The sequence below is a fragment of the Hesperophylax consimilis genome, chromosome 28 (genome assembly GCF_061612785.1).
Source record: "Hesperophylax consimilis isolate HC1 chromosome 28, BYU_Hcon_1.0, whole genome shotgun sequence".
Taxonomy (NCBI): Eukaryota; Metazoa; Arthropoda; class Insecta; order Trichoptera; family Limnephilidae; genus Hesperophylax; species Hesperophylax consimilis.
The window spans coordinates 1,636,745-1,664,501 of record NC_142863.1 but is presented as its reverse complement, the minus strand read 5'-3'; the positions used below and the strand labels follow the sequence as shown (position 1 = coordinate 1,664,501).

At 34.0% G+C, this 27,757-nt stretch overlaps 1 protein-coding gene across 1 annotated transcript in view; it reads left to right on the top strand.

Annotated features, from left to right (window-relative positions):
- The window catches only part of LOC149410006 (ovochymase-like), a 63,669-nt gene extending 37,535 nt beyond the window's left edge, over positions 1–26,134 (top strand). Inside the window, exons 14-19 of the mRNA XM_089648744.1 lie at positions 1,935–2,138; positions 3,400–3,549; positions 12,513–12,637; positions 16,630–16,809; positions 17,736–17,895; positions 25,553–26,134. Of these exons, the coding sequence (XP_089504870.1) occupies positions 1,935–2,138; positions 3,400–3,549; positions 12,513–12,637; positions 16,630–16,809; positions 17,736–17,895; positions 25,553–25,755 (1,022 nt within the window). The 3' untranslated portion in view covers positions 25,756–26,134. The remainder of the gene's footprint in view (positions 1–1,934; positions 2,139–3,399; positions 3,550–12,512; positions 12,638–16,629; positions 16,810–17,735; positions 17,896–25,552) is intronic.
- The last annotated feature ends 1,623 nt before the right edge of the window (positions 26,135–27,757 follow it).

Below are 27,757 nucleotides of genomic sequence, written 5' to 3'. Positions count from 1 at the left end.
CCATTTCTTAAACGTCTTACCTTCAAAGAAAGCAAGAAAGAATATTTGAAAAATAGAAGCTCAAAGCTAGTGTCATTTGTTTTTTGTATTCGAATTTCGTCGTTGTTGCATATTTTCGCCCTTCGTAATAATTAATATAATTATCTGATTTTAAGTTTGTAAACTAGTAATAATTATCAGCCCCAAGTGAACATACATTAAACTATTGTCGTGTGTGATAAAAACAGTTCATGTTGTGGAACGGTGCTTAGATGTACATCTATAAACTATGCGGCGGTGCCTGGAACGTCACGGTGAGACCCAAACGGTCGCACTAGACATATCCAAGGCCTTTGACCGGGTCTGGCACCGAGGACTTGTCAACAAATTGCATTCTTACGGACTTCCCGCATCCCTGTGTACGTGGATTGCTGACTTTTTAAGGGATAGGTCGATTCAGGCGGTTGCTGACGGTTTCACCTCTTCCTCGCACTCCATAAATGCTGGCGTCCCACAGGGATCGGTTCTGTCTCCGACTTTGTTTTTGTTGCACATCAATGACCTTTTGACATGTGTACCGATTCATTGTTACGCGGATGACAGTACAGTTCATGATAGCTTTTTGTTTGACAAGCCCCCAAAGGGCACACAAACTCCAACGGCTCGGAGGGCTTTGAAGCAGAGAATGGACGGTTATCTCGAGAGTATTTCCTCCTGGGGTAAAAATAATCTCGTCGAATTTAATGTTTCAAATACCCAATCCTGTCTGATTATGTCTAAAAGGGATCCAAATGATAATCTAGTCTCCTTCAACGGAAGCAATCTTCCGAACAGGCCTTCCATTGATATGCTTGGTGTAACTATAAGTGACCAGCTCAGGTACGGGGGCTCCATCGAAGCCAGAGTAAAGTTGGCCTCTCAGAAGCTGGGCGTACTGTACAGGGCCCGCAGATACTTTAATAGTACACAACTGCTGACCCTGTACAAATCGCAAGTGCGCCCTACTGTCGAATTTGGCAGCCATCTCTGGTCTGGAGCCCCAAAATACCTGAAAAAAACCCTTGACTCTGTGCAGAAACGGGCGGTCCGTTTGATAGATTCCCCAATCTTAACAAACGGACTGCAATCTTTAGAGCACAGGCGTCAGGTAGGTATGCTGTCCTTGTTCTATCGGTATTACAATGGAAGATGCTCTGAGGAACTAGCGTCATTGATCCCTTCGGCACCGGTGCGTAGTCGGGATACACGCCAAACGCGCGCCCAACATTTGTACACAGTTGACACTTGTCACATGAGAACGGGTCGCTTCTACGATTCGTTCTTAAGTTCAACAGCTCGGCTGTGGAATGAACTGCCGGCCTCTGTATTTCCTCCCTCCTACAACATGGGACTCTTCAAGACCCATGTTCACTCCTTCCTCTCCAAAAAAAGACCCTCCACACAGCATTCCCAAAGATGACATAGGCCCCGAGGGAAATTATTTTCTTCAGGGCCTCCTGTGTGGAGTAAATATAAAAAAAAAAAAAAAAGTCCAACACCAGAACTTTCAAATAAAGCAAGATCCTTCTCAAGGTAAATGCCTCCCTTTCCCACTCCTATCTTCCTCGTAATAAACACGATAGTTTGATCTTATTCAGTCGTTAAAATTACAGTCCATTCTTTCAGTACCAATCGATCTTTATTTTGTAAGGGTTGATTTTTTTAAAAGGTTTAACTTTTATATTTTATCTTCAAAGAAAATAAACACCTTTTATGCCTTTTATTACCTTCTATTAAGCCATATAAATGCTTTAATAACCACTATTATACCCACAGCTTTACCTCTTTGTGAGGTTTTTGCTACATACTACACTATATTTTTTATTTGTACAACTGTTCCAATGCTGTGTCGAAACTTTCAATAAAAAAGAAAGAACGGTAAAGTTCAACATTTGATAATTTCAATTTATTTCTAGGTTACTGCAAAATGTTGACATCCACCACACTTGACTTTGTTTGCTTGAGTGGATTACGGAAGAAAATCCCCTGCACAGACAAGTTACCAGATAAGTCAATAGTTAGGCCATCATGCAAGGCAGGTTATATTTTCATGGATTTCCTGGGGGATATAAAATGCAACGATGGTAGGTGGGGCACTAGCAGCCTTAATTGCAAGCCAGGTGAGACTCTAAATTATTATCTACTTAACTCTTCAGGCCAGTGAAATATTGATTTTTATATTTCTTAAAATTGCTGTGAGCAAATCGGAGTATTTGTGTGTATTTCCTTTTCCAAATAAGATCCAAATAAATGGGATATTTCTGAACGTATCTGAAAAATAAAATATGTTTTTGGCAAATCGATATTTTATTCAAAATCTTTTAAAATCATTATTGTAACCGCTATTTTCGTCGTTTAACATAAAAATAATTATTGAAAAAGAAAATTAGTTTTTCTCAAATTGCGGTCGGAGCCGTAGTGGTGTACATTAAAATTATTGTGTGGTTAACTTCTCCATTTGAATACAAAGCTTTAGTTCATATTTCTAACTATTACGCGAAGAGAGGCACAACGATTTCTATGAGGACCATGTGAACTCTTCCAAGAACTGTAAAAAATTAACCCGAGGAGTTAAACACATCGACTGTGGTTTGGTAAAACGCTGCAAGCCACAAAATAAAATTTTTAAATGAGACGATAAAATAAATATTTACTGATTCCTAAAACCAAATGCACTATAGTATTAATAATACGTCCAAATCCAGTAAAATATTGGCAGTATCAACAACGCTAGCTGCTAGAGTTCTAGTGTAGCAAATTGACGTTGACGTTCCTTTCGATGGCAGCAAAATGAATTTATTTAGCACTTAGTGGTGTTGTTTTGCGCTTTCTAATTTGCATTTCGATCAATATTGATAAAAAAATTCTTTTCCGAAAGGAAATGTATGTAAACTGGAGTAATGTGTAGTAAAAATTACTACGGTAACGCTGGCGTGATACCTTGGGAAAGGATGGAAGTTTTCAAACTTGGTAAAGAGAAGGTTAATAAAATAGAGAAAGTCATACTTTGCAGGGTTAATAACATGGCATTGTTTGAAAAGCTCCCACTGCCATCATTATAAGTGCAAAATGTTATTGTGCAATGTGATGGCGACTTGGCTAGAAGATGAATTCATTGATCCAACGGTGCTTGTAAATTTGTGAATTCAATTATGTAATATATGGAGTATTATCGTGCCTTTATTGTAGCGTGTCGGGTAGTATGAAATAATACTCTTAGGTGATCTATGTACTGGTATTTATTGGGGAGCTGTTTGTAACAAAAGAGAGCACATAACTAACGTGCATCGCCTTTTATAAGATCTTGTAAGCATTCCATCTCGCTTGCACTAATCCATATTCGTACGGACATCACAATTACTAACTTTTTATTTATTTCAGATTGCGGTAAATCATCTCCTGCTCTAATGTCGTCAAAAAGTGGCCCAAATGTCACTTCCCCTTGGCACGTAGGGATCTACCAAAGAGAAGGAGAAGTCTTGAAACAGATCTGTGCTGGGAGCCTTATTCACATGAACATTGTAATTACTGGTAAGGGGATGTTTTTTGTTTATTTTTTTTGGTTTACAAGTTTCTTATTTAACACTTCCACCCCGGACCGGGGTTATAATTCTACACTAACTAGAGTTTTAAGCTGTATCTAGATGGTTTTTTACACCATATAACAAATAATTTAGGTAATCTTAGAAAAACTATTCAGCTATCGATCTGCATTTAAAAAATTTATATCGCATTACTACTTTTTAAGATATTAAATAAATTACATCTAAATCTGATAGAATATTTTTTACGGGGCGGGACTTTATAAACGTTTCCACGAACTGGACGAAGATCCTGCCGAAGCCGGTAGCCGAAAGATAAATTTTGCATTGTAATAAAAAGGGCTACACCGTTATAATTGAGTCACGCTAGTATTCTTATTATCACTTTACCATTTTGCTTTACCTAATGATTGACCGGAATTGAAATGGGAGAGGCGGTAACTGGACAATTTTTAAGGGATAGTAAGTAATTTCTTAGTTATTAATGAAAAGGACTTAATCCGAATCGGTGACACAGCGCTTCTCATATGTCCTTTTGAAATACTAAGATATTCACTTGGCGGTCCCAGACCATTTCGTCTGGGTAACATCCGGCGCAGGTGTCCTTATACATTCTATGAGCAACACATTTTAGGAACACAATTAAAATTGCATCCGTCTCTGTTTGTCGTATGAAATACAAATAGACCAGAAAGAGACAATTATTTTTTTAAATTTGTTGGAATTTGGAAGATAGAACTTGCTCAAAAGTTTAAAGTACAGTATGATTGAAGACTGCAGCGAATAAATAGTGTTTTCGGTTATTGCTAACTTGTGTTTTGGTGTTAAATAATTCTCTTTGGGAACGGACCAGTTTCACAGTGCTACGGGCGTCTTCAGATTGGTAAGTACATTTATCTTATGCAATGGCGTATAAAAGTATATGTTTCAGGGGTGTTAACTAACTAACTAACCATCACGCCGTTTCCCCGCAGGGGTAGGCAGAGAGGACGGACCGCCAAACAACTCGGTCTTGGCACACACTCTTTGCCTCATTCACATTCATACATCGTCTCATACATACTCTTCTATTTTTCTGACTCTTGACATGACCCGACTCAAGTATCTGATTCACTTGATCGTGCCATGTCTTCCTCGGGCGTCCCCTACTTCTTACACCATTCACACTTGCGTCATATATTCTCCTTACGCTCCTTTCTTCATTCATTCGCTCTACATGCCCAAACCATCTGAGGGTCCCTTTCTTAATTTTACTCATTACGCTCACATCAGCCTTGCATTCTTTGCGGATATCCACATTACTCACACGATCATACATGGTTTTACCACACGTACGCCTCAGGGATCTCATCTCTACAGCATTCAGCCTACTTTCATCCTTCCTCTGCCAGTTCCATGCTTCACTGCCATACATCAGGGTAGGTACCAGCACTCCATTGTGGACTGCCAGCTTTGCTTCTTTGGACAGCTTTTTGTTGGCGCCTACGGCATTTAACCCACCATTTATGGAGTTACCTGCATTCACCCTTCTTTCAATATCCCTATCAGCCTTCCCATCTCTCGTAAACATACTTCCCAAATACACAAACTCATCCACTTGCTCCAAGTATTCATCATTCACAACTATATTGCACACTGTTTTCATACTCTCTCTTTCAAATACCATGACTTTGGACTTACTTACATTCATAAACATTATTTATTCTCCACAATATTAAAATATTGCATTTTAATAGTTTGCTTTTATTGATGGTATCAGTGTCAAAATTTCTCGGTGTATTATTATTATAACTGCATATTATTGCAGCTTGTTTTTGCGCTTTTACTCAAAATGTTCATTTGGTTCCCATATTCTTTTATTTTATGATAAAAATTATTATATTAATTCTAAATTTATTTTCATGTAAACATTATGTATTCCATTGCTCAAACCATACAATTTATAGAATAATCGTACTACTAGTAGTACTAATAGTACCTACTAGTTTTTCACGCATTAGAATATGACCATATGATTTAAATAGCGCCGTTTTTGTGAAAATTCACCTCAAGAAGCGTTAAATTTAGTCTTACATTAATTATAATTAACAAAAAGGTATCATTTAATTCTTTTCTTTATGTGAAATAATAATTTCAAGATGTTTTTGTTATTTATTTTATTTTATCTTCGTTATTTGATAGATCATTAAAAACATAAAAATGTAAACACATAATCAACGGAAGGCACCCATGGTTATTTTTTGGATGCATAAATTTTCGATTTGAGATATTTTGAGAATATCAATCTCAGATGGGAAGGCTGATAGAGATATTGAAAGATGGGTAAATGCAGGTAACTCCATTAATGGAGGACTGAATTCCGTTGGCGCCAACAAAAAGCTGTCTAAAGAAGCGAAGCTAGTAGTCCACAGTGGAATGCTTGTACCTACCCTGATGTATGGCAGTGAGGCATGGAACTGGCAGATGATGATGATGAAAGTAGACTGAATGCTGTTGATATGAGATCCCTGAGGAGTATGTGTGGTAAAACCATATTTGATCGTATGAGAAATGTGGAAATCTGCAAAGAATGCAAGGCTGATGTAAGTGCAATGAGTAAAATTACAATATGCCCATGCTATTGATTATATTACGACTGGCAATTTAATGTTATTTTTCTTGGAAGCCTCGAACCAGGTGAAGGTAGTTATAATGTGTTGATTGTTTTGAGAAAGGAATTGTGGAGCGGGAAAACGAAAAATTAAAAACAATCATTGATTATAAATTTTATGAATAAAAGTGTTGTTTTCTAATACACTACACATATATTAATAGTAGGGGCAGGTAGGTAGGTACTTACGACTTTTAGAAAACCTATTTTGGATAAAACGAGTAATCGCTCTAAGGAGAAAATTTAGTTTTTTGTGCTCGCTATAACCAAGTTTGACTGTATATATATATTCATATATCGTCTCATATATATATATATATATGAGACGATATATGAATGTGAATGAGGCAAAGAGTGTGTACCAAGACCGAGTTTTTGGCGGTCTGTCCTCTCTGCCTAGGTACCCCTGCGGGAAACGACGTGATGATTAGATATTTAGTTAGTTATTATTGAAAAGTAAGTGGGTTGATGCTACATAATTACTTTTTTCTGATTACAGATTGCAGGCTCTGATTGCAGATTCAGTTACGATATCAAGTTTACCTACTTACTTTTTAAATTTACACAATTCTAAAAAAATGCCCAAAAAATTTTTAAACGCTGAGCAGGTGCGAGCGTTATTAGAGAAAGACTCTGGTAGTGATGAGTCAAACAGTGATTTTGAATTTGAAAACATTCAAAACACATCGGACATTGAAGATCATGTTTCTTTTGAAAGTTCTTCTGAAAGTGAATCCGACACCTCTGACGAAGATGCCGAAAAGATTACTGATGAAACGGAAGAAAAATCTTTTACTTCCAAATCTGGATTTAAGTGGAGTTCCGTTCCTCCGACACAATCCCGTAGTAGGCAACACAATATTGTTTACTCTCGTCCTGGCCTGACAAATGAAAGCAAAAATATTTCATCTATTGGAGACGCATTTTCATTGTTTATTACTGACGATATTCTCAAAGAAATAGTTACTGAAACCCAACGTTTTTGTGTGAGGGAAAACAAGGGCACAGCCGATGATGCATCAATTTCTACGGATGAAATTAAATCCTTTATCGGCATATTGCTTGCTGCTGGGAGAAACCGTTGCAGAAAGATGCAGTTGAAAGAGTTGTGGACAACGAATGATCTATTTAGGCAATTTTTTTATACAGCAGCTATGTCTAGAGATAGATTTGCATTCTTATTTAGTACTCTACGATTTGATGATAGAGTGACTAGGCACGAAAGAATCGCACAAAGTGGGACAAAACTGGAGGCGATAAAATCAATTTATGAAAATTTTAACGCAGCTTGCACTAGAAATTACTCCCCGGATTCCCACATCACCGTAGACGAACGTTTGGCGACGTACCGGGGATCATGTCCTTTCCGTGTATACATGAAAAGCAAACCTGGACGATACGGAATTAAAATATGGGTGGCAGCTGATGCCAAAACAGCCTATATTTTAAATACTCAAGTATACACGGGCAAAATTGGCAATGCCCGAGAAGTAAATCAGGGGTTACGAGTCGTAACTGACTTAGTAGCACCATATTACGGTTCTGGAAGAGGTGTTACGACAGACAACTTTTTCACGTCAATACCTCTTGCCAATAAATTATTGAATAATAATTTGACGCTGACTGGTACATTGAGGTCGAATAAAAGAGAAATTCCAAAAGAATTTTTACCTTCTCCGCAAAGGGAATTACATACAAGCCTTTTTGGTTTTACCGATGCACTTACAATTGTTTCTTATGTGCCGAAAAAGAAGAGTGCAGTGGCTCTTCTTTCAACCGAATTCCACGACGACAAAATTTCATCAGCGTCAGAGTCAAAAAAGCCAGATATAATATTACATTACAACTCAACAAAGGGGGCTGTAGACACCGGGGACAAAATGACAAGGGAATATTCCTGCGTTAGGTCGACAAGAAGGTGGCCATTTCGTATTTTCATGGAGATTTTAGATATGGCTGCCTTGAATGCTTATGTTATTTGGATCACTAAATATCCAGAATGGCATTCAAATGACCGAAGCAGACGAAAAATCTTTATCAGGGAGTTGGCCATGGACTTAGTGAAAAACAACATTAAAAGTAGAAAAGAAAGCGGTGTAAAATTTCACAAAGCGCAGCAATACGGCTTCGAATTATTTGAAAAAGTTATGCCGAGCACAAGCGACGATATTGTATTAAATGAAGTACAAGTTTTACCTACCAAGGCAATACGAAGACGGTGTTATCTTTGCCCGCGCAACATTGATAGAAAAACTAAGCTGTGTTGTTATACTTGCAGGAAATCTATTTGTGTTCTGCACAGGGTCCAAGAAAATTTTTGTACTAACTGTAAAACTATCAAGGACAATGCCAATAATGAATGTTGTTAAAATAATAAAAGTTGCTTAGGACGGATCTTTTGACAGATTTTAAACAATTCATCAAATTTTGATGTTAATTTTCAGGTTCTGCGAAAGTTCTATTCAAGTTCCGATATTATTTCAGTTCTGTGAAGTACCTGGCCTATACTGATATCATAACAGAACTTGAATAGAAATTTCATAGAACTTTAAAATTAACAAACAATCTGTCATTTTTGTAATAAGCATATCCGACCTTTAGAAATTTCTTCTATTATTCACTTTTTCTAGTATTTTTGCTGTTTCTTTTCAAGTCATCACTATACTAATGGTGCCATGATCTGCAATTTTAGGTTTGTCTAGTATTTTAGAATTTGTTCACGTTCATTTGATTACACAAACTCAATTAGTGTACTGGTTGTTTGTGTTATCTTGGTGTATTCTCAGTCGAATTGTTTCATTTTTAAAATGATCACGTTGGAAAATATTTTGCATAAAAATCCGTTTTGTTTATTTCATATTAATATTATAGTTTTTAATAATAAATTACGTGTATTTTAAATAATTAAAGCATTCATGATAGTGCATGTAGTCACTTACTAACATTTGGTAAATGAACAACATATTTTTCTATAAGAAAACAAACATTTTTCGACCATATCTTTTGTGCTTTTAATCATTTCTCTGTTTATCACTTTTTTATAAGAAGTCCCTCTACTGTTTTAGACGTGGTGCACTTTTCTCATTTTCCATTTAAATTTATGTATAAAGGTTTCAATTGCTCAAAGCATAGTGGTCATTTGGAAATTGTTAATTTATGCGATTGTTTATTGATAACTTGATATCAATTTTACAATGTTTTCCAGAACATCTAGTTCACTTTTGCAGTCTTGTGCAATAAGTATATATCCAGGAGTCATTACGCTATAATATCTTACAAGTGAAATGTTGTCAAAAACCGGACATAATATCCAATAGTTACTGTACCTTCTTATAACATTATATTTTATGTTTTTCCATCAAATTACGCAAAAATTGTGTTGTTAACGTCAGCTTGTTTTTGTTTTGTCTTCTTTTATAAATATGATCCCAATTTTAGATTAGATTATTTCTTGGTAATCACTTTGCATTTCATTTTTTCATACAATTTATTCTGGAGTATATTTATTCGATTTACCAATAAATTAAAGTTTGGGATATGTATGTACCAAAATTAATAGCTGACAGAATTATTCGCTATTTAATAATGCTGATTTTATTCCATGTTGTTTGGGTTTAACTTTCATCGTGTTGTGTGTGTTTTTCTAAATTGTGAATTTTTATTTAAAAAGTTATTGTCTTCTAGCTAGGTTATAATTTTCGTTTATTTCATCTTCAATTTTGGGAACTCGTGCCGTGTGTATATGTTACATTCCACTTGCTCAAGAAAAAAAATTCTTTGTAATAATACGATAAAGAGTAAATATCTTACATTTCAAGTTGTGATTTTCATCACGCGATTTGTGTATAATATGTAAATATAACGATCGTCCAGTTGATTAGTCAGACATCTCCGAAGAATCGGAATTTGAGTTGAGTATACAGTTATATGTAAAATGAAAAAACAAACAAAATATATGTTTTCTGGGTTATTTGTAGAAAATTTAAAAATGTCGTACTAATGTACCGAACCGTTATACTTCCCGGTGTTATTTTTTTATAGCATATTTAATTTATAAAATACAGACACATGTAAATAATATTTGGTTTATGGCGAGCATTCGAACATTGCTTTCCTCATTATCTCAAAACTTTGTATTTAGAGATGTCTGACTAATCAACTGGATGATCGACATGTCTTGTTTACCAGTAATAGGTATGTTCATTATACTATATGTGTAATAATTTTTGCTAATATCTAATGTTTGTTTCATAAAACTCATTTATTATAAAGTAGGTACCTACCTTATGTGTTTCCAAAATGTTGAGGTGTATTTTTGTAAAAATATAATATTTTGAGGTGTGTTTTTTGTCTTTTTGTAAATTTCTTCATTTTACTACGATATTATGTGTGTAAGATATTTTAAAATTATATTAAAATTATGTTTTATATTACGAATGTCTTTTTCTATTTTCTATTATAATTTTGCAATTTTCAGTTTATTTAATCAATCCCTATAAATGGTCACCATAAAAGAGATAGCCTCCTAGTATGATGACGTTTCTATTCTAAATGGTGGTTTTTGTTCAGGGCAATACTGAACGCATTTCCCATCCTTGGCCGTGCGGAAAATATATTATATTAAATGCATTATATTTTATGAATTATTTATGAAATATCACATAATTATTGAATTAATTTGCGCTTGCTGGGATTTTGAACCCGCGACCCAGAATCTCAACCATTTGACCATGGGGGCCGTCATTACTAAGAAAAAGAGAGAAATTCTCCGGTTTCTCATATGTATCCTATTACGAGTTTATAAATACCGTTTCCAGATCTCTCATAAATATTGTTTATCAAAAACGGGGAATTCTCAGGCTACAATAAAAAAATATTTATTTCAAGATTGGATTTCAATACTTTAAAAATACCTTATTTTTAACAATTTGAAGTTATTAAAAATACCTTATTTTTTACAATTTTATTTGATAAAACATTACAAAACAAAACCATTCACCGTTAAAAATGTAAAACATACCTACATAAATGGATCAGTGAAAAACTATAAACTCAATATATACCTATTCAAGCAAACGCATCATTTATGATTACAGGTTAACTGCGGCACGATGCTAGATGATACTCTAAATGAAATTATAATAAAAACAATCAGAAATAAGATATTAATTTTTTTTTTTTTTGTAAACTAATGTTTAAGACAAGAATTTTTTTTCATAGCACAAAGGGTAACATTTATTTATAAGCAATAATTATTAGCTTGAAACACTCATCCACATTGAAAAATCTCCCGAGAAAAGATACATAATAATAATAAGAATAATTGTAGAAATAAAATAATTTAATACCTACATTAAATATCAACATACAACATTTGTTTCAAAATATTTAACATCCGTACCTAGTTTAGTAGTACGTAGTAGTTTTCATAAACTATAAAAGTAAAAAATACATATCCATCATTTACAGACCACCCTATGCAAGAAACTAGCCACCCACGTCGACGCTTAATCGCCAATCGGCAGTCGAGATTCGGAAACGAGGCGCGATGCTTGCTACGTACCCGCCTTCTCCGTTTTCTTTGAAAACATATGCGTTATGGTCTAAATTCATTAGAACATTAATTATGACTTTATTTATGAAACGATTTTGATAATGACTACTGAAATATGTAATATATACTTCCCTCTAATTATAACCAAAACAAATTTCATCGAATTATGTCATTAACACCTTTTAATAAGCAAAACAAATTGGGGGACTGAGTGACCCCGCTTCGGATCCAATGTGATTTTTTTCTTTCCGGGACGAAAGGGTTAATTTAATTGATTTTTTTTAAAATTGGAATTTTACTTAAAATTTTGTGTTGGTTAGAATTTAAATTTATTTAATTATTTTTAATTTATTTTGTTTTATCCTAATTTAAATTTAAATTTGTTTTATTTTTAATATTATTTGTTTTTCAAATTATGAAATTTTTTATTTTTGGTTTCGGTCGCATACTATTATTAAAAATAAACCTCTTTCTGATATTTCCCATCTTTTTCTAATTTTTATGTTTTCGTTTGAGAACCGTTAATATTGTCTTCAATGATTTATTATTTGAATTTGAAGTTTTACTCATTAATTAAAAAAAAAATTGTATTTATGAATTGACTCACCACTCACTAGATTCACCTGTTTCCATACGCCAAGTGCAGTTGTTTTTTGCCATGCTTTAGATTTTTTTACAAAGAAAATCAATATTTGACAATCAATTGTCACCAAAAACTTGGTCTGCCCTAACACCTAATTTTTTGCAGCTGCACGCTGTTTTTGGGATTCAACACAGAATCAAATTTTTCCTGCCAGTAAGTATAAGGCAGCTGCGCGAAGTGCTTATAGACAATTGGACGACAAAATGGAAGAAGACGTTTTTACATCGGAGGTTAGTCGAACATTTATTTTAATTTCGAGAAAGTAGAATTTGTAACGCGGGTTTCAGTACCGCCGCCCCTAAAAGGCTTGCAGTGTAAATAAAATATTGTAAACTAGACAAAGCATACTCATATGTAAAGCATTTAAGCATTAAACTGAATCATCAACATAAAAAAGTTTTTTTTTTCATATTTGAGGATTTAAAAAAAAAAATCACAAGTTGCGCCACAGTACGAAGTATGTCAAAAATTACAAATAAATAGTAGTTTATCTGTGTGTAAGGATAGAACGGCCAACCTTATGATTCCAGAGATAGCCTCATTTTTAATGTCAGTGCCATACCAATTTTTCTTTAAAAAATGATAACTCCTTCATTTGTACACGCAATTGCTTCGTACTTTATTTAATTAAATAATTTATTTAATTAATGAATAAAATTAATTTATGTATCTATGTAATTTATTTTAAATTAATAGATACATCAAATTAATTAATTTATTACCAATAATTTTTTTTTTTTAATATTTTATTTCAATAACTTTTGAAGAGTATACTCATCTATGCAATATATCATCGAAGAAGAAGATAATACGACACACGAAACAGAACAAGATATATAAATAAGAAAAGGTAACGGTCTCAACTGAAAATCAAACCCAGAATCTTTGTTTTACCACTCAGTCATCGGGACCTAATTATTTGTCATTATTGACCCGTTACCTATTTTCATTTTCATGTCAAATTCTGTTTCATTTTTCTATTAGATTTAATAATATTGGTGTGTAAAAGGTGTTATGTTATGTTGTTTTAGGAGTGTAAAAAATGTTTGTCGAAGGACCTTGAATGTTCGTGTTATTACCAATGCACATAAGACAATACTGTGTGGAAGGAAGGACTCATCATTAGGAACAAAGACACTCGTTTCTTCGTATTTGTGCTTCTCACAGCAATAGCACTGAACACGTAATGGTTTGCACGATATTGGCGCGGAAGAAAAGATGAGAAAAATAAAAAGATGATTGGTTAGCTATGCGAGATATTGTAACAGACTGAATGCAAAGTGCAGAGAAAGGTGTAGGAAAGGAAGTAGGTAGAACGAAGGAACAACAATACTGTGGGTATACAAGGGTATACAAAGTACTGTGGTCGCAGGTATGTATATAATTAGGGTGGAACACTTTTGTATGAAAAATTTTTTTTTTTCGAAATTCGAATTGGAATACCAGGGAAAAGTTGCTTTATGTAATTCTAAATAACAGTTCTCAATTTGGAACTTCTAGCTCGACATCTTGAGGTCCCGCCAGAGACATGAAATTTTATTTTTTAAGTTTTTATAGACGTTTTGTATTAAACACCCTATAAACAAAATAATAAGTAAATATAATATGTTATGCATGAAATGATAAAATAAAAGTAGATTTTAATTAATAAAAACATTTTTTTCAAAATTAAACACAGATTAAGAAAGTTATCTTGGTATGAATAAAATCATTTTTTATAGCAAAAAACCATTTTTAGGTTCAAACTTTGGCATGAGTTTTCGAGATGCTAATTTAGATTTTATGAATCCCTCTCGTCTTATCTTGTCGAATGCACTTAGAACTGCTTCTGTCACAACTTTCACAAATCTTTCCACAGCCTGGGTATGGCAAGTCAGTCTCATAAACTTCAACAATGTATCTTCTCCATTTTCAATAAGATCTTGTAACTGACCATCGGAAATATTCATCAGTATTGAGGGTTCGTATATATTTTGTTGCCAGTCAATCATGTCTATGTAAGAACATGCATTTAAGTTCACTTTTGTAACCTCAAAAATGCGCGAAACAGATTTTTTATTAACTTGACGAGCCTTTAAAATGCGTCTTGCAGTGAGTTCTCTAATGTGCTTACGTGAATCTGTTATCATACTCAACAACAAGTTTTCTGGATGAGCGAAGTAACTGTTACAAATTATAACAGGGTCCACTATCACTAACAACTGGTTGGACAAATATCTAGTGCTGTTAATGAGCTTCCATAAATGATTTGAACCATCTTTGCAGGATGAATGTGTTTTGATAGTAAACCAGACTGGAGCGTATGATTATACGACAAACGTTGCTAAAGTCAAAAGATGTTGCTGTGGATTTTCTGTAGAAATATACAAATGCAGTATGCGATTAGCTCTTGTCAATCAGCGGGCATGGGGTAGTTTACCTGGGCTTCTCTTTAATAAATCCAGGAGACCAGGATCCATTTATGACAGCAGTAGTAATTTCTTGTAAATATTTCTGGTCTGTACTGAGATCTGTGGATATTTGTGGAGGTAGTTTACCTTCTATCTTCTCAAAGTTAGCCAACGGCAGCGTCTCGCATAATCTCTAATGCTTTACCAATTTGACCTGCAAATGATTTAGGTCCTGCAGTAGGGCCATCCAAATAAGTAAACAAATGCCTCAATGGTAACTCATTGGAGTGTAAGAGACAAATGATCCATTGCAATGGTCGAGATAGTCTGTTTTCCCTGTATTTGTGTTTTTTCCATCACAGCCAACAACCATTAAACCATCTAGTGATATCTTTTCAGTCGTTAAAAATCTGTGGATAGCTCTTTCAATATTTCTTGCACTGCCCGATGTTGGAACCCCTTACCCAACATAAACAGTACCTGGTTCTTTTATAATCGAAATATGTTCCTCTTGTACAATCACTCTAAGCCTCTTCGATCTTTTGAAAACAGTTTTAGCCGTCTTGTCTTTCCTTCCATCGAAATATAATGAAGGAATTTCTGTTACTCTTTCTTCGGTTAAAATTTGCTCGCGTCTCATTCTGCCTTATTGTTCTTAGTTTCATCCTATATATTATGCCTCATTTCTTGTTTGAGAGTACGTAATCTTCTATTCAGCAATTTTTTACTATGGATAAGATCAGTTCTTCCTAAAGCCATTAGTCAGTTAGTGCGTTGGTCTTCTTAAAACATTTGTTCCTCTTTTGGAACTTTTTTTTCTCTCAAACAAGTACAGCTTACAAATTCTTGACATTTACTTGCAGCTATGTCAAAAATCTTTCTACTCTGTACTCTGAACTCTTCTAACTTTTCTTCCTTAAGTTTCTTCAAAGACTTTTTCAAATTATAACACTTCGAGTGATAACTTTTTAGTAACTCTAAGATTATTTTGTGTGTGACAATTGGAATCGAAGATTTTATCCACAATTCTTCAATTTTTGTTCAAACTACTACGGCAATTTCCAAATACGTAGGTTCTTTTGTTGTGTTATTCCTTACTTTTAAGTCTTGTCTAACCCATTCGTAGAATTTCATCACATTTTCATACGTAGGTAGGATATTCTCTTTCAACTCTGCACTTACACCAAATATCGGACATTTTAAATTTTGTCTTCTAGAAATCAGTTTAATTCACTTAAAAAACGTTTATCAATAAGTACTCGTGAATATAATTGACGCGCGACCTTTCACCTGAGACAATTATCGACAGTAGTTTAAACAAAATACTGCATTTCGTAGATTGTCAGGTGCCGCTCTCCGCTTCGTCCCGCACTTTGCACCTCTGTTACAGCGCCAAAGTATATTAAAATAAAGAAATATTTGATTGCAATAGCTAGTTAACTATATTTGAATATGTTTTTAAATAAAATAAACCTAATTTAATAAATTCTGTACTATTTTCTAGGCCGCGCAAATATCCCCTAAACTGTCGTTTTTGTTAATGTTCGATGTCTTGGCGGGGGCTCTTACCGTTGTCTGATATTTTTTATATTTTTAATTGAGGTAATTGATGGCAATTGGCAACTAAATACATCTATTCCAAATCAGAATTAGAAAAAAAAATATTTCGTTCCGCCCTAGTATATATGTGTAAATTAATGTGTATTGTCGTAACCAAATATTATTCTCTTCTTCAATGATGTATTGCGTATTAACTACATTTATTAATTAAAAATATTAATATGTAAAATGTTTTAATTTGTTTAATTCAATAATATATTTATTGATTCCAGGTGACCAAGATTCTAATACACGAGGACTACGGAGGCGATGAAGTAAATCACCAGGGTGACGTAGCTTTGATACAACTGACTACGCCATTTGTTTTATCGGATTCTCTCTACCCCGTGTGCTACAACCTTTACGACGCTTATTTGGACGCTGATCAAACCCAGCAGGGTTTTCTTGCCAAGGTCAAAACATTTCTTTGTAGAGTCACATAGCAATTTTAATTTAACCTTCCCGTACCCAAGTTGGCAATCGAAGTCAACAACATTGCTAAATAGTATTTTGTTTATTTGAAAAATTCCTACAAATATAATCGTTTACTTATTTATTCATTGAAGACAATAATATTAACGGCAAAAGACAAATTTTTCATGGTCTCAACTGAGAATTGAACCCAGGATTTCTTCCTTGTCGGGGAAGTGCTGTGGGCTAATTCGGTTTTAAACATTATCTTCATTTTCTTAATGTATTTTTTTGGCTGCAATCTTTGTGTTTTATTGCAAGTTCCTAATACAATTAAATTAACTGTTAAGAGGAAACGAGGGTGCGGCAAAATTCGAAAAATATGTACATTATTCAAATATACAAAATGTCAAAATTGTTGCTGTTTCTTACTGAGCGAAAGGGACAACTGCACATCAGGCTAATTACACTTAATAAAATCATAAAAATTGAAGTTTTCTCTTCTCCTGTTTTTTCAACTAAAACTGGACTGATTTTTAAGATGGTTTCACCAACTGCATTGGAAGACATTATTTAAAGTCTGTACAGTTTTTTAGATACTTTTTCAAGTTTATATACTAAAGTCTGTTGATGGCGTTCAAACCAGGCAATTTTAAGAATTTTTTAAAAGTCCAACTCTATTAAGAAGAAATTAATCAAAAAAGAAAACGTAGATTGACATTCCAGTGGTCGATGTTGACATAGTATTTGAAAAAAATGTCCAAATCAAAATCCAGAGAAGTAATAAAGGAATATGTTTCAAATGGGTAAAAATTGCCTGCGTTTCCTCTTAAAATGCAATTAAAATTCAATCGAGGGTCATTTCAAAAAAATATTCGTTAAAAAGTGCGTGTCCAAAGACAAAGACAAATTTGACCGCAATTTACAGGTCTTCAGTTGGGGCAGAGAGGAGACGGGAGAACCGTCAAAGAATCTGAAATCCATGACTTTTCCTATCGTCAATATCACCCAATGCCGGGATAAATACTCCGAGCTAGGATTCGAGAGGTTCCTTACGTCAGAAAAGCTGTGCGGAGGATACATCAATGGTTTGTAAATCTATATATTTATATAAAAATAATGTTTCTTTCTTCGTTACAAACAAATACTTACGAACGGTAAAATAAAAATACTTATGTTTGGTCAAAACTTTATTCTAAATCATTTATACCTCCGAGCGATGCCAGGTACACTTCATCTAGTGTTTTATAATTTTTTGGGAAACGAAAGCTTTATAAAAATCTAACTGTTCCTTCCACTGAAGAGATACATCGATAGAATTGTGTTTTAGACCCAAAGATAATAAAGAGATCTGTATTTCAGGGTGCAAAGTAAAATCAACTTGGTGATGTCTGTTATTGACAATGAGTAAACGCAAGACAAAATATGTAATGTAACACCTAATGGAATTGACTAATTAGAATAAGTTAAAGTTTTCTTATCGAAGAAAGCAAACACTTTGTGGCTTGACATTATACAAAATGAAACAAACACTTAGTTTTAAACCACTTTATTATATTATAACTCGAAATAAAGTGGTTTAAAACTAAGTGTTTGTTTCATTTTGTTAAAGTTTTCTACTCAGTGTAAAGATATAAACAATAAACACCCCCATTTACCGTCTGTCACGTGTTAACCCTTTCACACCTGCATTATTAGATCCACATATATAAAATATATAATTATTTGAAATTTTTCGGTATTCAATTTTTTGTTTTTGTTTTATGTTTATGTTTATGTTTATGTTTATGTTTATGTTTATTTTTATGTTTATGTTTATGTTTATGTTTATGTTTATGTTTATGTTTATGTTTATGTTTATGTTTATGTTTATGTTTATGTTTATGTTTATGTTTATGTTTATGTTTATGTTTATGTTTATGTTTATGTTTATGTTTATGTTTATGTTTATGTTTATGTTTATGTTTATGTTTATGTTTATGTTTATGTTTATGTTTATGTTTATGTTTATGTTTATGTTTATGTTTATGTTTATGTTTATGTTTATGTTTATGTTTATGTTTATGTTTATGTTTATGTTTATGTTTATGTTTATGTTTATGTTTATGTTTATGTTTATGTTTATGTTTATGTTTATGTTTATGTTTATGTTTTAAGTTATGGAGCCACTAAGCCATTAATTTGGCTTAATATTGGACGTCAGAGGGTATTTTTTAAATAGTAAGGCAAAATAAATATAGCATAAGAGTAAATGATCTAAGATAATCTTTAAAAATTCGCCATACTAGTCGACAATATGCGCGTCCCTAAAAGTGTTAATTTGAATGAACAATGAAATTCATTTACGATATTCTGGCAAATGACTGTGAACAGCGAATTGAACTGATGTTGTTACTATAGAACCCATCTATATGTTCTAAAATAATTGTAATTCGAGTAGTAAATATTGATATCTATCCTTATATTAAGTAATCAATGACGGCAGAAATTCGATGAAACTCACAATCGGCAGATGTCAAAATATTTATCGTGTTTGTGGCGGGAATAAGGATTTCAACCGAGCGAAAAAATCGACACCACAGAAAAGACTACAAGCTATAAGAAAACAGTTACATGGCTTTTCTATATCACTACCGTTACGGTAAAATTCACAAAATTCGTGTTAATTTGAATTAACTCTGGAGCTGAAAGGTTTAACCTGGTTGGTGTTAGATAGGTCAATATAATATTTGGCAAACGATGTAAAAGTGATATTCTTATTTTATTTATTTATTTACGGACAAATAGTCCATTAACAACATGTGGGGGCAAGAACTGTCTGCCAGCCTAAAATAATATTTTAATACGGAAACACTGTTTCACGGATGGCAACCCGACGTGAAACAGAGCTCGCTGCCAATTCATTACCGACGAGCATTCCTGTTTCTCTGATCTTCCTTGGCGGTCGACATTTCTTGATTCCTACTAAATCCTTCTGATATTCAAATCGTGTAATAGTGTAACGTGTTTGCAATAAACTTAAATTATCAATTACATCTGTTTCACTTTATCACAACCTACACTATACACATTTATTGGCCGTTATACAGGTAAGTACACGCACCACACACTAGCCAAATTGGTGACCCATCGACTCAGAACAATATACCGACTTTAGTATTTTAAAATCATTTTGCAACATTCCGTCACGGCCAAGGATCAGAAAAGAGAAACAGCAATCCCGGGCAAGATCAGTAAGTAAAATCCAATTCATATATCTCTTACAAATCAATTTTTTAATATAAATGCTAGTAAATGTCCCGGTAATTTAAGGAAATATACACGTGGTATAGTTCCCATCAATACCCTATTTTGTCAATCAATCCCTAGCTTGAAATGTTTTACTATTTTTATGAAAATTAAGTGCGTGTTAAAATTAATTTCAGTGAGAACGATCCTGAAATCAGGCTGTCAACAACGTGGCTAACCATGGCATCATAATCTTTCGATGAATTACAACCTACCCACTACAACCTACAACGGCAGCATCTACTCCCCGGACAAGGAAGATGACGCAACAATCCACGTGGACAACCTGCAGTTGAACAAGCCAACCTACCCACATATCTCAATCAAGTAACCTATATCACGATTTCTTATTGCCATTTTGCAAAACAATGAATTGTTCAGCATACCTACATAATCATGTTTTAGATGTACATTATTGTAGTGATATTAAGGTTATTGTCCAATAATTGCCAAACCTTACTTTGAGGTAATTTAACATCATACTATTTTGTAATAACAAATTTAAATTATTATTGCACTATATAATAATAGCGCCATATTTGCATATCGGTATTTCACAATAACTTACGTGACGCGGTTTGCGTCTTCACTAAAATACAATACAAACGCGAACTTGCTAATAACTTGCTAAGATATCCGGTAGATGGAATAGATTCTTACACAGTATTCTCTAGTTTTTTTTTTGGATTTTTTATGTCTTGCATAACATACCCGTAACATATTATTGGAAATGATCTCATCGGAAGAAACAAACATACCCGTAACATATTATTGGAAATGACCTCATCGGAAGAAACAAACATACCCGTAACATATTATTGGAAATGACCTCATCGGAAGAAACAAACATACCTTCATCGTTTCAAGAACCTGCAACAATTTCACAAGAAAAGTCGAACAATATGGAAGACCAACGCGCAGGACATTCGGAAGCAGATGTACATCATGTATTTTACCTACAAAAACAAATACTAAAGCTTCCCTTTCAAATGGAACAAATCAAACCAGTCATCAATCAGCCGTCTACAATTAGAGAGAAACACAAGCAATAACCCGCGCATCTTCATCGCGCGAAGGACAATATTCCCGGCTCTGCTCATGGACTCCATCGGGACATCATTGTAGCGCCCAGGTCCCGGGATTCATCCCTGGCCAGCCTACATCGGATCTGAACGCCCTGGTTCCAGCAATCTGACCAGCGCTTCATCCATACATCGCGACCACCACGAGGACACGCAACACCCTCACTGGTCCAAACAACTCCCGCTCAATTGCCTGCAAGGTCCACTGTACCTTCGGCCTTTCCGTCAGCACTGGCGTACTTGAAGAACCACGTTCTTCCCCAGTGCCTGATCATCATCGAGTCCGGTCACCAGCGCCCGGCGTCGACACACTGACCCGCGCTTGACCAACAAACCGCAAAGCAAACCATCGCCCGCACCCGGAGAATTCTATATATGTCACATCATCTCTCAGCACGACTACCGCGTATTACCCACAAGCAATAACCAGTTTAAAAGCATCTTTCATGGCAAGTGGTGAGCAAAACTGGATGGAAACCCTCCCACTTATATTACCAGCCTGAGATCTACTGTTCGCGAGGAATTGAAATGTTCGCCAGCCGAACTAACTAATGGAAGACTTCCTTGCGATAATCACACATCTGTTCCAGACCAACCTGAAGCAAAAACAACAACAAGATCAGGTCGTCAAGTCCATTTTCCAAAAAGTTACGGTACATACTAATGCATAAAAGACACAACTTTTCTTACATATAAATTTTCTGCAACTCATGATAGAAACATTGATTAAGAATCTACTCTTGCTATCGATTTAAAGATTGAATTCCTTATACCAACAATTATATTCTCTAAATTAATGTTACATACATAATATTTAAGCGTTCAAGTTCTTGATGAAAACCTGACCTTTATATTATAATTACTTTGCAAATTACCACGTTTTTTACAATTTTATAAAAAACCTTATTACGGTAAATACTTTCATCCTTTAAAACCATGAAGTGATACCATGTAATCGCACAAAGTTACCTAGCTAACTTTTAACTTACCATATTATAGTGCAAACTCATATACATATATTTTCTAGGATAATTATCCATTCCGCTATATGCGACAACTTTTGTATAAATCTTGCTTAGAAATAACTTACCACTATATGTGATGACTCTGTTACAAATATAAATGCTTTTAACCATGTTAAATCAAATGTACTGATCACGCATCTGATGTAACATGTCGTTGAGACCTATATGTATTATTATTAATTTTTTACAGAATTGAACCATTGTCATTTGTTCGTAAGAAAACATAGCCATTTGATAATATTATCTATACAAACACATTCTACGAACATATGACAGTTGTTTTTTGTTATATTTTTAGTTATCTTGTAACCTCCAAAATAAAGATTTAGATTTATGTACTCACAGCCATGCTATTGCTAAATGTACTTTTACAAAAACATTTAAATATGTATTTTTTTCTTTTTTTACACCTTTTTTTTCCATAACACGGATATAAATAATTTTATAATATAGAGACATTAATAGTCGTTTCACTTTGTTCAAAGATTGAAGAAACACTTATGTTCATACTTTATAAATTGATATCATGTTCCTATATTATAAGACAAATTTGTAGTTATTTAAATATGTAATAAATAATATTTAGAATAATCAACTTTAAAATAACTCAATAATTGACAACTTATGCTCCGAACACTGTTTGTAGACGCATTATTAAAAATATATACAAATGGAAATAGATTCCTACTTTTTATTTTATAATTAACTTATGCTTAATTTCATAACATGCTCCGACAACACTGTTCGTAGATGCATTACCATATAAAAAGGTTTAGATAAGTTAAATAATAACCACTTGTGTCAAATGTTGTAATACCATTTATTGTTTTCAAACATTAAAGTATTAAATGCACTCTGTTTGCAACTTTTGGTTTTGAAAATAAATACAAAACATACAATTGTCGATGCAGTAAATGCTCCAATTATAAATATAAAATTTTGTCGATGCAGTAAATGCTCCAATTATAAATATAAAATTTTGTCGATGCAGTAAATGCTCCAATTATAAATATAAATTTTTGTCGATGCAGTAAATGCTCCAATTATAAATGTAAAATTTTGTCGATGCAGTAAATGCTCCAATTATAAATATAAAATTTTGTCGATGCAGTAAATGCTCCAATTATAAATATAAAATTTTGTCGATGCAGTAAATGCTCCAATTATAAATGTAAAATTTTGTCGATGCAGTAAATGCTCCAAGAAAAACATACAGTTCGTAGATGCAGTACATGCTCCGAACATGTAATTATATCAACACATTTTTAAAAAAGGATTTAACTTTCAAATAATGTTATTATTAGGAATTTGTTCATGACTATGCGTTCACAAACATATAAATGTATTGTTCATAAAGTAACTTCACCATTTAAGAGATATCTTTCTGAACGCATAGGCTTATGTTATTTTGCGATGACGTCACACACCGAATTTGTTTATATTATGTAACCGACGTCATGCAAATTTTGTGATATGTATATATTTTTTCTAGAACCCCTAATTTTTTTCTTTTATGTATCGTTGACACTGGGGGGAAGGTATGTGGGGGCAAGAACTGTCTGCCAGCCTAAAATAATATTTTAATACGGAAACACTGTTTCACGGATGGCAACCCGACGTGAAACAGAGCTCGCTGCCAATTCATTACCGACGAGCATTCCTGTTTCTCTGATCTTCCTTGGCGGTCGACATTTCTTGATTCCTACTAAATCCTTCTGATATTCAAATCGTGTAATAGTGTAACGTGTTTGCAATAAACTTAAATTATCAATTACATCTGTTTCACTTTATCACAACCTACACTATACACATTTATTGGCCGTTATACAGGTAAGTACACGCACCACACACTAGCCAAATTAATTAATTACACGAATAAGTTTTATAAACAGAGATGACAGTGAAAGGAGAGCATATATAAATGAGGAGCGAAGACAATAACAATGACAATAATAAAATAAAAGTAAGAATGGGAGATAATAATAAGTCAAAGCATGAAGATGGTTCAAAGGGCATTAGAAATTAGACATTGCGTATTGACTGTCGAAAGTCATTTAGGCATATACCACAAAATTCAATGCTTTGACTTGACAGTGAGTTATATTATACATGCACAAATTAAGTGGCAAAAAAATTAAGCAAGAAAACTCAATTTTCCTTATTTATTTCTAATAAAATTTATCAAACATATTCAAATACAAATTTCATTAGTTGTTGCTTCAGACGGATCGCATAATGCATGGGAGCATCTGCCAACTAGCAAAAAAAGGCTTGAACAATCAAAAGTATATGAATCAATTGTGAATTTAATAGTGTATAAAGTGTTTGAAATTAATTGTGACTATAATAGTGTAAAAAATGATGAAATCAATTGTGACTACAATAGTGTACGAAATCAATATTATAAGTCTACGCCGCTCCCGTTCAACTGCCTACGAGGTCCGCCGCACCTTCGGCCTCCGTCAGCACTTGAGTATTGATTCCCCAGATCGCCAGTGCCTGACAGTCAACGATTCCCGGTCACCAGCGCCCGGCGTCGACTCACTGACCCGCGCTTGACTAGCACATCACCGCAGCAACCGGAGTATTCAACATTTGTCCTACACCATCTCCTCGTCTCGGCAACTGACTCAATAAACACAGTGACGTTCACGACCCGCCTTTCATTTCGTGCCTCTCCACTGATCCCCAAAAATTAAAATAGTGCAAGGAGTGATAATATCAATTGTGACAATAATAGTGTAGAAAGTGTACGAAATCAATAATTAAAATAGTGTGAAGAGTGATGATATCAATTGTGACAATAACGGTGCATAAAGTGGTGAAATCAATTGTGACTATAATAGTGTAGAAAGTGTACGAAATCAATAATTAAAATAGTGTGAAGAGTGATGAAATCAATTGTGACAATAGCGGTGCATAACGTGGTGAAATTAATTGTAAAAATAATAGTGCATAAAGTTTATGAAATCAATAATTGTAACTATAATAGCGTTTAAAATTCACAAAATCAATTAAGTGACTATTATAGTGCAAGCGGACTCTCTTGACCCATCGTCTTGCACCCCAGTGGGAGGGATGAATTCATACGTCCGTCACTCCTGGTCACACTTACTCCCAGATTCCTACTCACTCATTTTTCTTTCACTCACTCCCTTTTCTTTCCCAGAACTTCCAAATAACCTTTTAAATCATCCATAAAGATGACACAGAGGTCATGAGTGAAATGATTTTTCTCAGGGCCTCAGGGTGGAGACAGTGACAGGGTGGAGACAGACTTAGACAGTGCCAATTGCAAAACAATTGTTGACACAAGTTTATAATTGCTAATTCCTTGCCTGTCTTTTCAGGGTCAACTACCTTATGCCAGGGGGATAGCGGGGCTGGACTGGTGGCCCCGGAGAAGACTGTGATGGGGAAGATGCGATGGAACCTCCTCGGAGTTGTTAGCAGCGGCCCAATGAGCAACGGCAGTTCCGAGTGCTGGTCCACCTACACATCCTTCACCCAAGTGTACAAACTGCGGTACTGGATTTTAAGGCACTTAAAATAGTTTGAAGTAGACCACTAAATAATGACATTTCAATACCATCTTCATTATAACTCTTGTGACTCTCGTTGTCTGATAGCTCTTTTAGGTTACAACAAAACACAGTAGACTTTTATTGTGAATTAAGAACTCCAGTTTTTTTTTCATTATTTCAGTGAAATTACTTCTGACCAAAATACTAGTAAATTTGTTTTTTCTCTCTTTCTACCTTCAAAAGTGTTCTAGGCCATCATTTCAAATTGTGGAGAGAGGGGAGATGAATTTTTATAGTAATTTAGTTTAAATTGACAAATTTCAAAATTATATGGAAGATAGGTGTCTTAGAAGAAAATAAGTGTTGAATCGAGGTGGTTTTTATTGTTATTATTAGATTAAGTATTAGTTAAAACAATTTAAAAAGTTTTATTTTGTGTGTCACCTCATATCGTACCAAATCTGTGTCTGTGTGACGTCACCGGTCACAAGGAACCTACATTTTATTTCAAAAGGCACTGTGTTTTGAACAGCGGCGTTGAGAGTATAGGCGTTTTTTATTCTTAAGTTTGACCACTTTTTATATTGAAGAACACTAAGTATAATGTCTACTGTTATTGTATTGTACAAATGTGAAAAATACATCCATGGCCGCACCTGGTAAACAATTTATGATTGTTTCAAAACCTAAATTAAAAGTAAAAAATGGTTTGGCGCCTTTAAATTAACTAATAAGACAAATGCTCCTTTATCACTTAGGTCAATTGCATTTTGTTGCAGTGATCATTTGGATGTAATTACAATAGTTTAATTTAGGTGATCCAATAAATGTTTACTACAAACTAATCCTATATTGTATTTAGGTGATCTAATAAATGTTTACTACAAACTAATCCTATATTGTATTTAGGTGATCTAATAAATGTTTACTACAAACTAATCCTATATTGTATTTAAGTGATCTAATATGGGATGATATAGACTACAGTTATTCGTTGGCCTTATTCATGTATTCGATGACGTAAAATTTAGCTATTTTTATCCAACTTTAAATCCGGCTGCCCGCGAATGGTCCAGGTTGCCAGTCGGCAGAACTTTTTTGTACTAACCTGACTCCTATCGTAAGAAACCATTCCCGTTCCGTTCCATAAGGTACATTATGATGTAATTTTTTCGAAAAAAATCGTTTATTATTTCCTTGAATGTGCGGATTCCTCCAAGAGGCGCACCGGTAGACTTAATAAGGCTTACTAAATGTCTATGCTCACTACAAAGTAGTTTCATCTGTGTACTCCAAAGATATTAGAAGAACGAGATATGCAATGTTGGCCGCCGGACCGTAGGCGGAGTACTACCTAATTTGGGTACTTTGAATACTAACGGGACGTGTACGCACAGAAATCTGTTCTATGTATTAGTGCTGATACCTTAGCGTAAGCGAAGGTGTGCAGTAGTATTGGTGAACAAAACCGGCGACACTGGGCAAAACAATTCCACACAGTATGAACTGCTCATAGCACATCCCGTTCTTCTAATATCTTTGGTGTACTCGATGACTTGTTTGTTGTGCCGGGATAGACTATTAGTAGAATTTAATTCTAGACCATTAAGCACGTGGTCTCTCTCTCTTGCACTTGCCTGAAATTGTATTTCGCCATCCCATTTGAATATCGTAATCATATTGAAACACAGTTATGCATGGAAATACAGACCCAAATTGGATATATTCTTTCGGGTTCAATTCTCGTAGGGGGCATGTATTTTTAAATTATATTGGTGTTTCAGGTTGGTAACTATTGCTTAAAAACAATATGTTATCCTTTGTGCTATGCATAAAAGAACCTTGTATTGTAAATATTAGTTTATCATCAATTCAAATAGAAATGCGAATGTTCAACTTGTGCAGCTATTTAAAAATAGTAATAATGTTATCACTTGGAGGAAAGTCAACACGAACGTTAATTTACTTATTTTAAAATAAATTATCTAAGAAGAATGATGTACGATGACTTACTTACCTTGATTTAGAGAT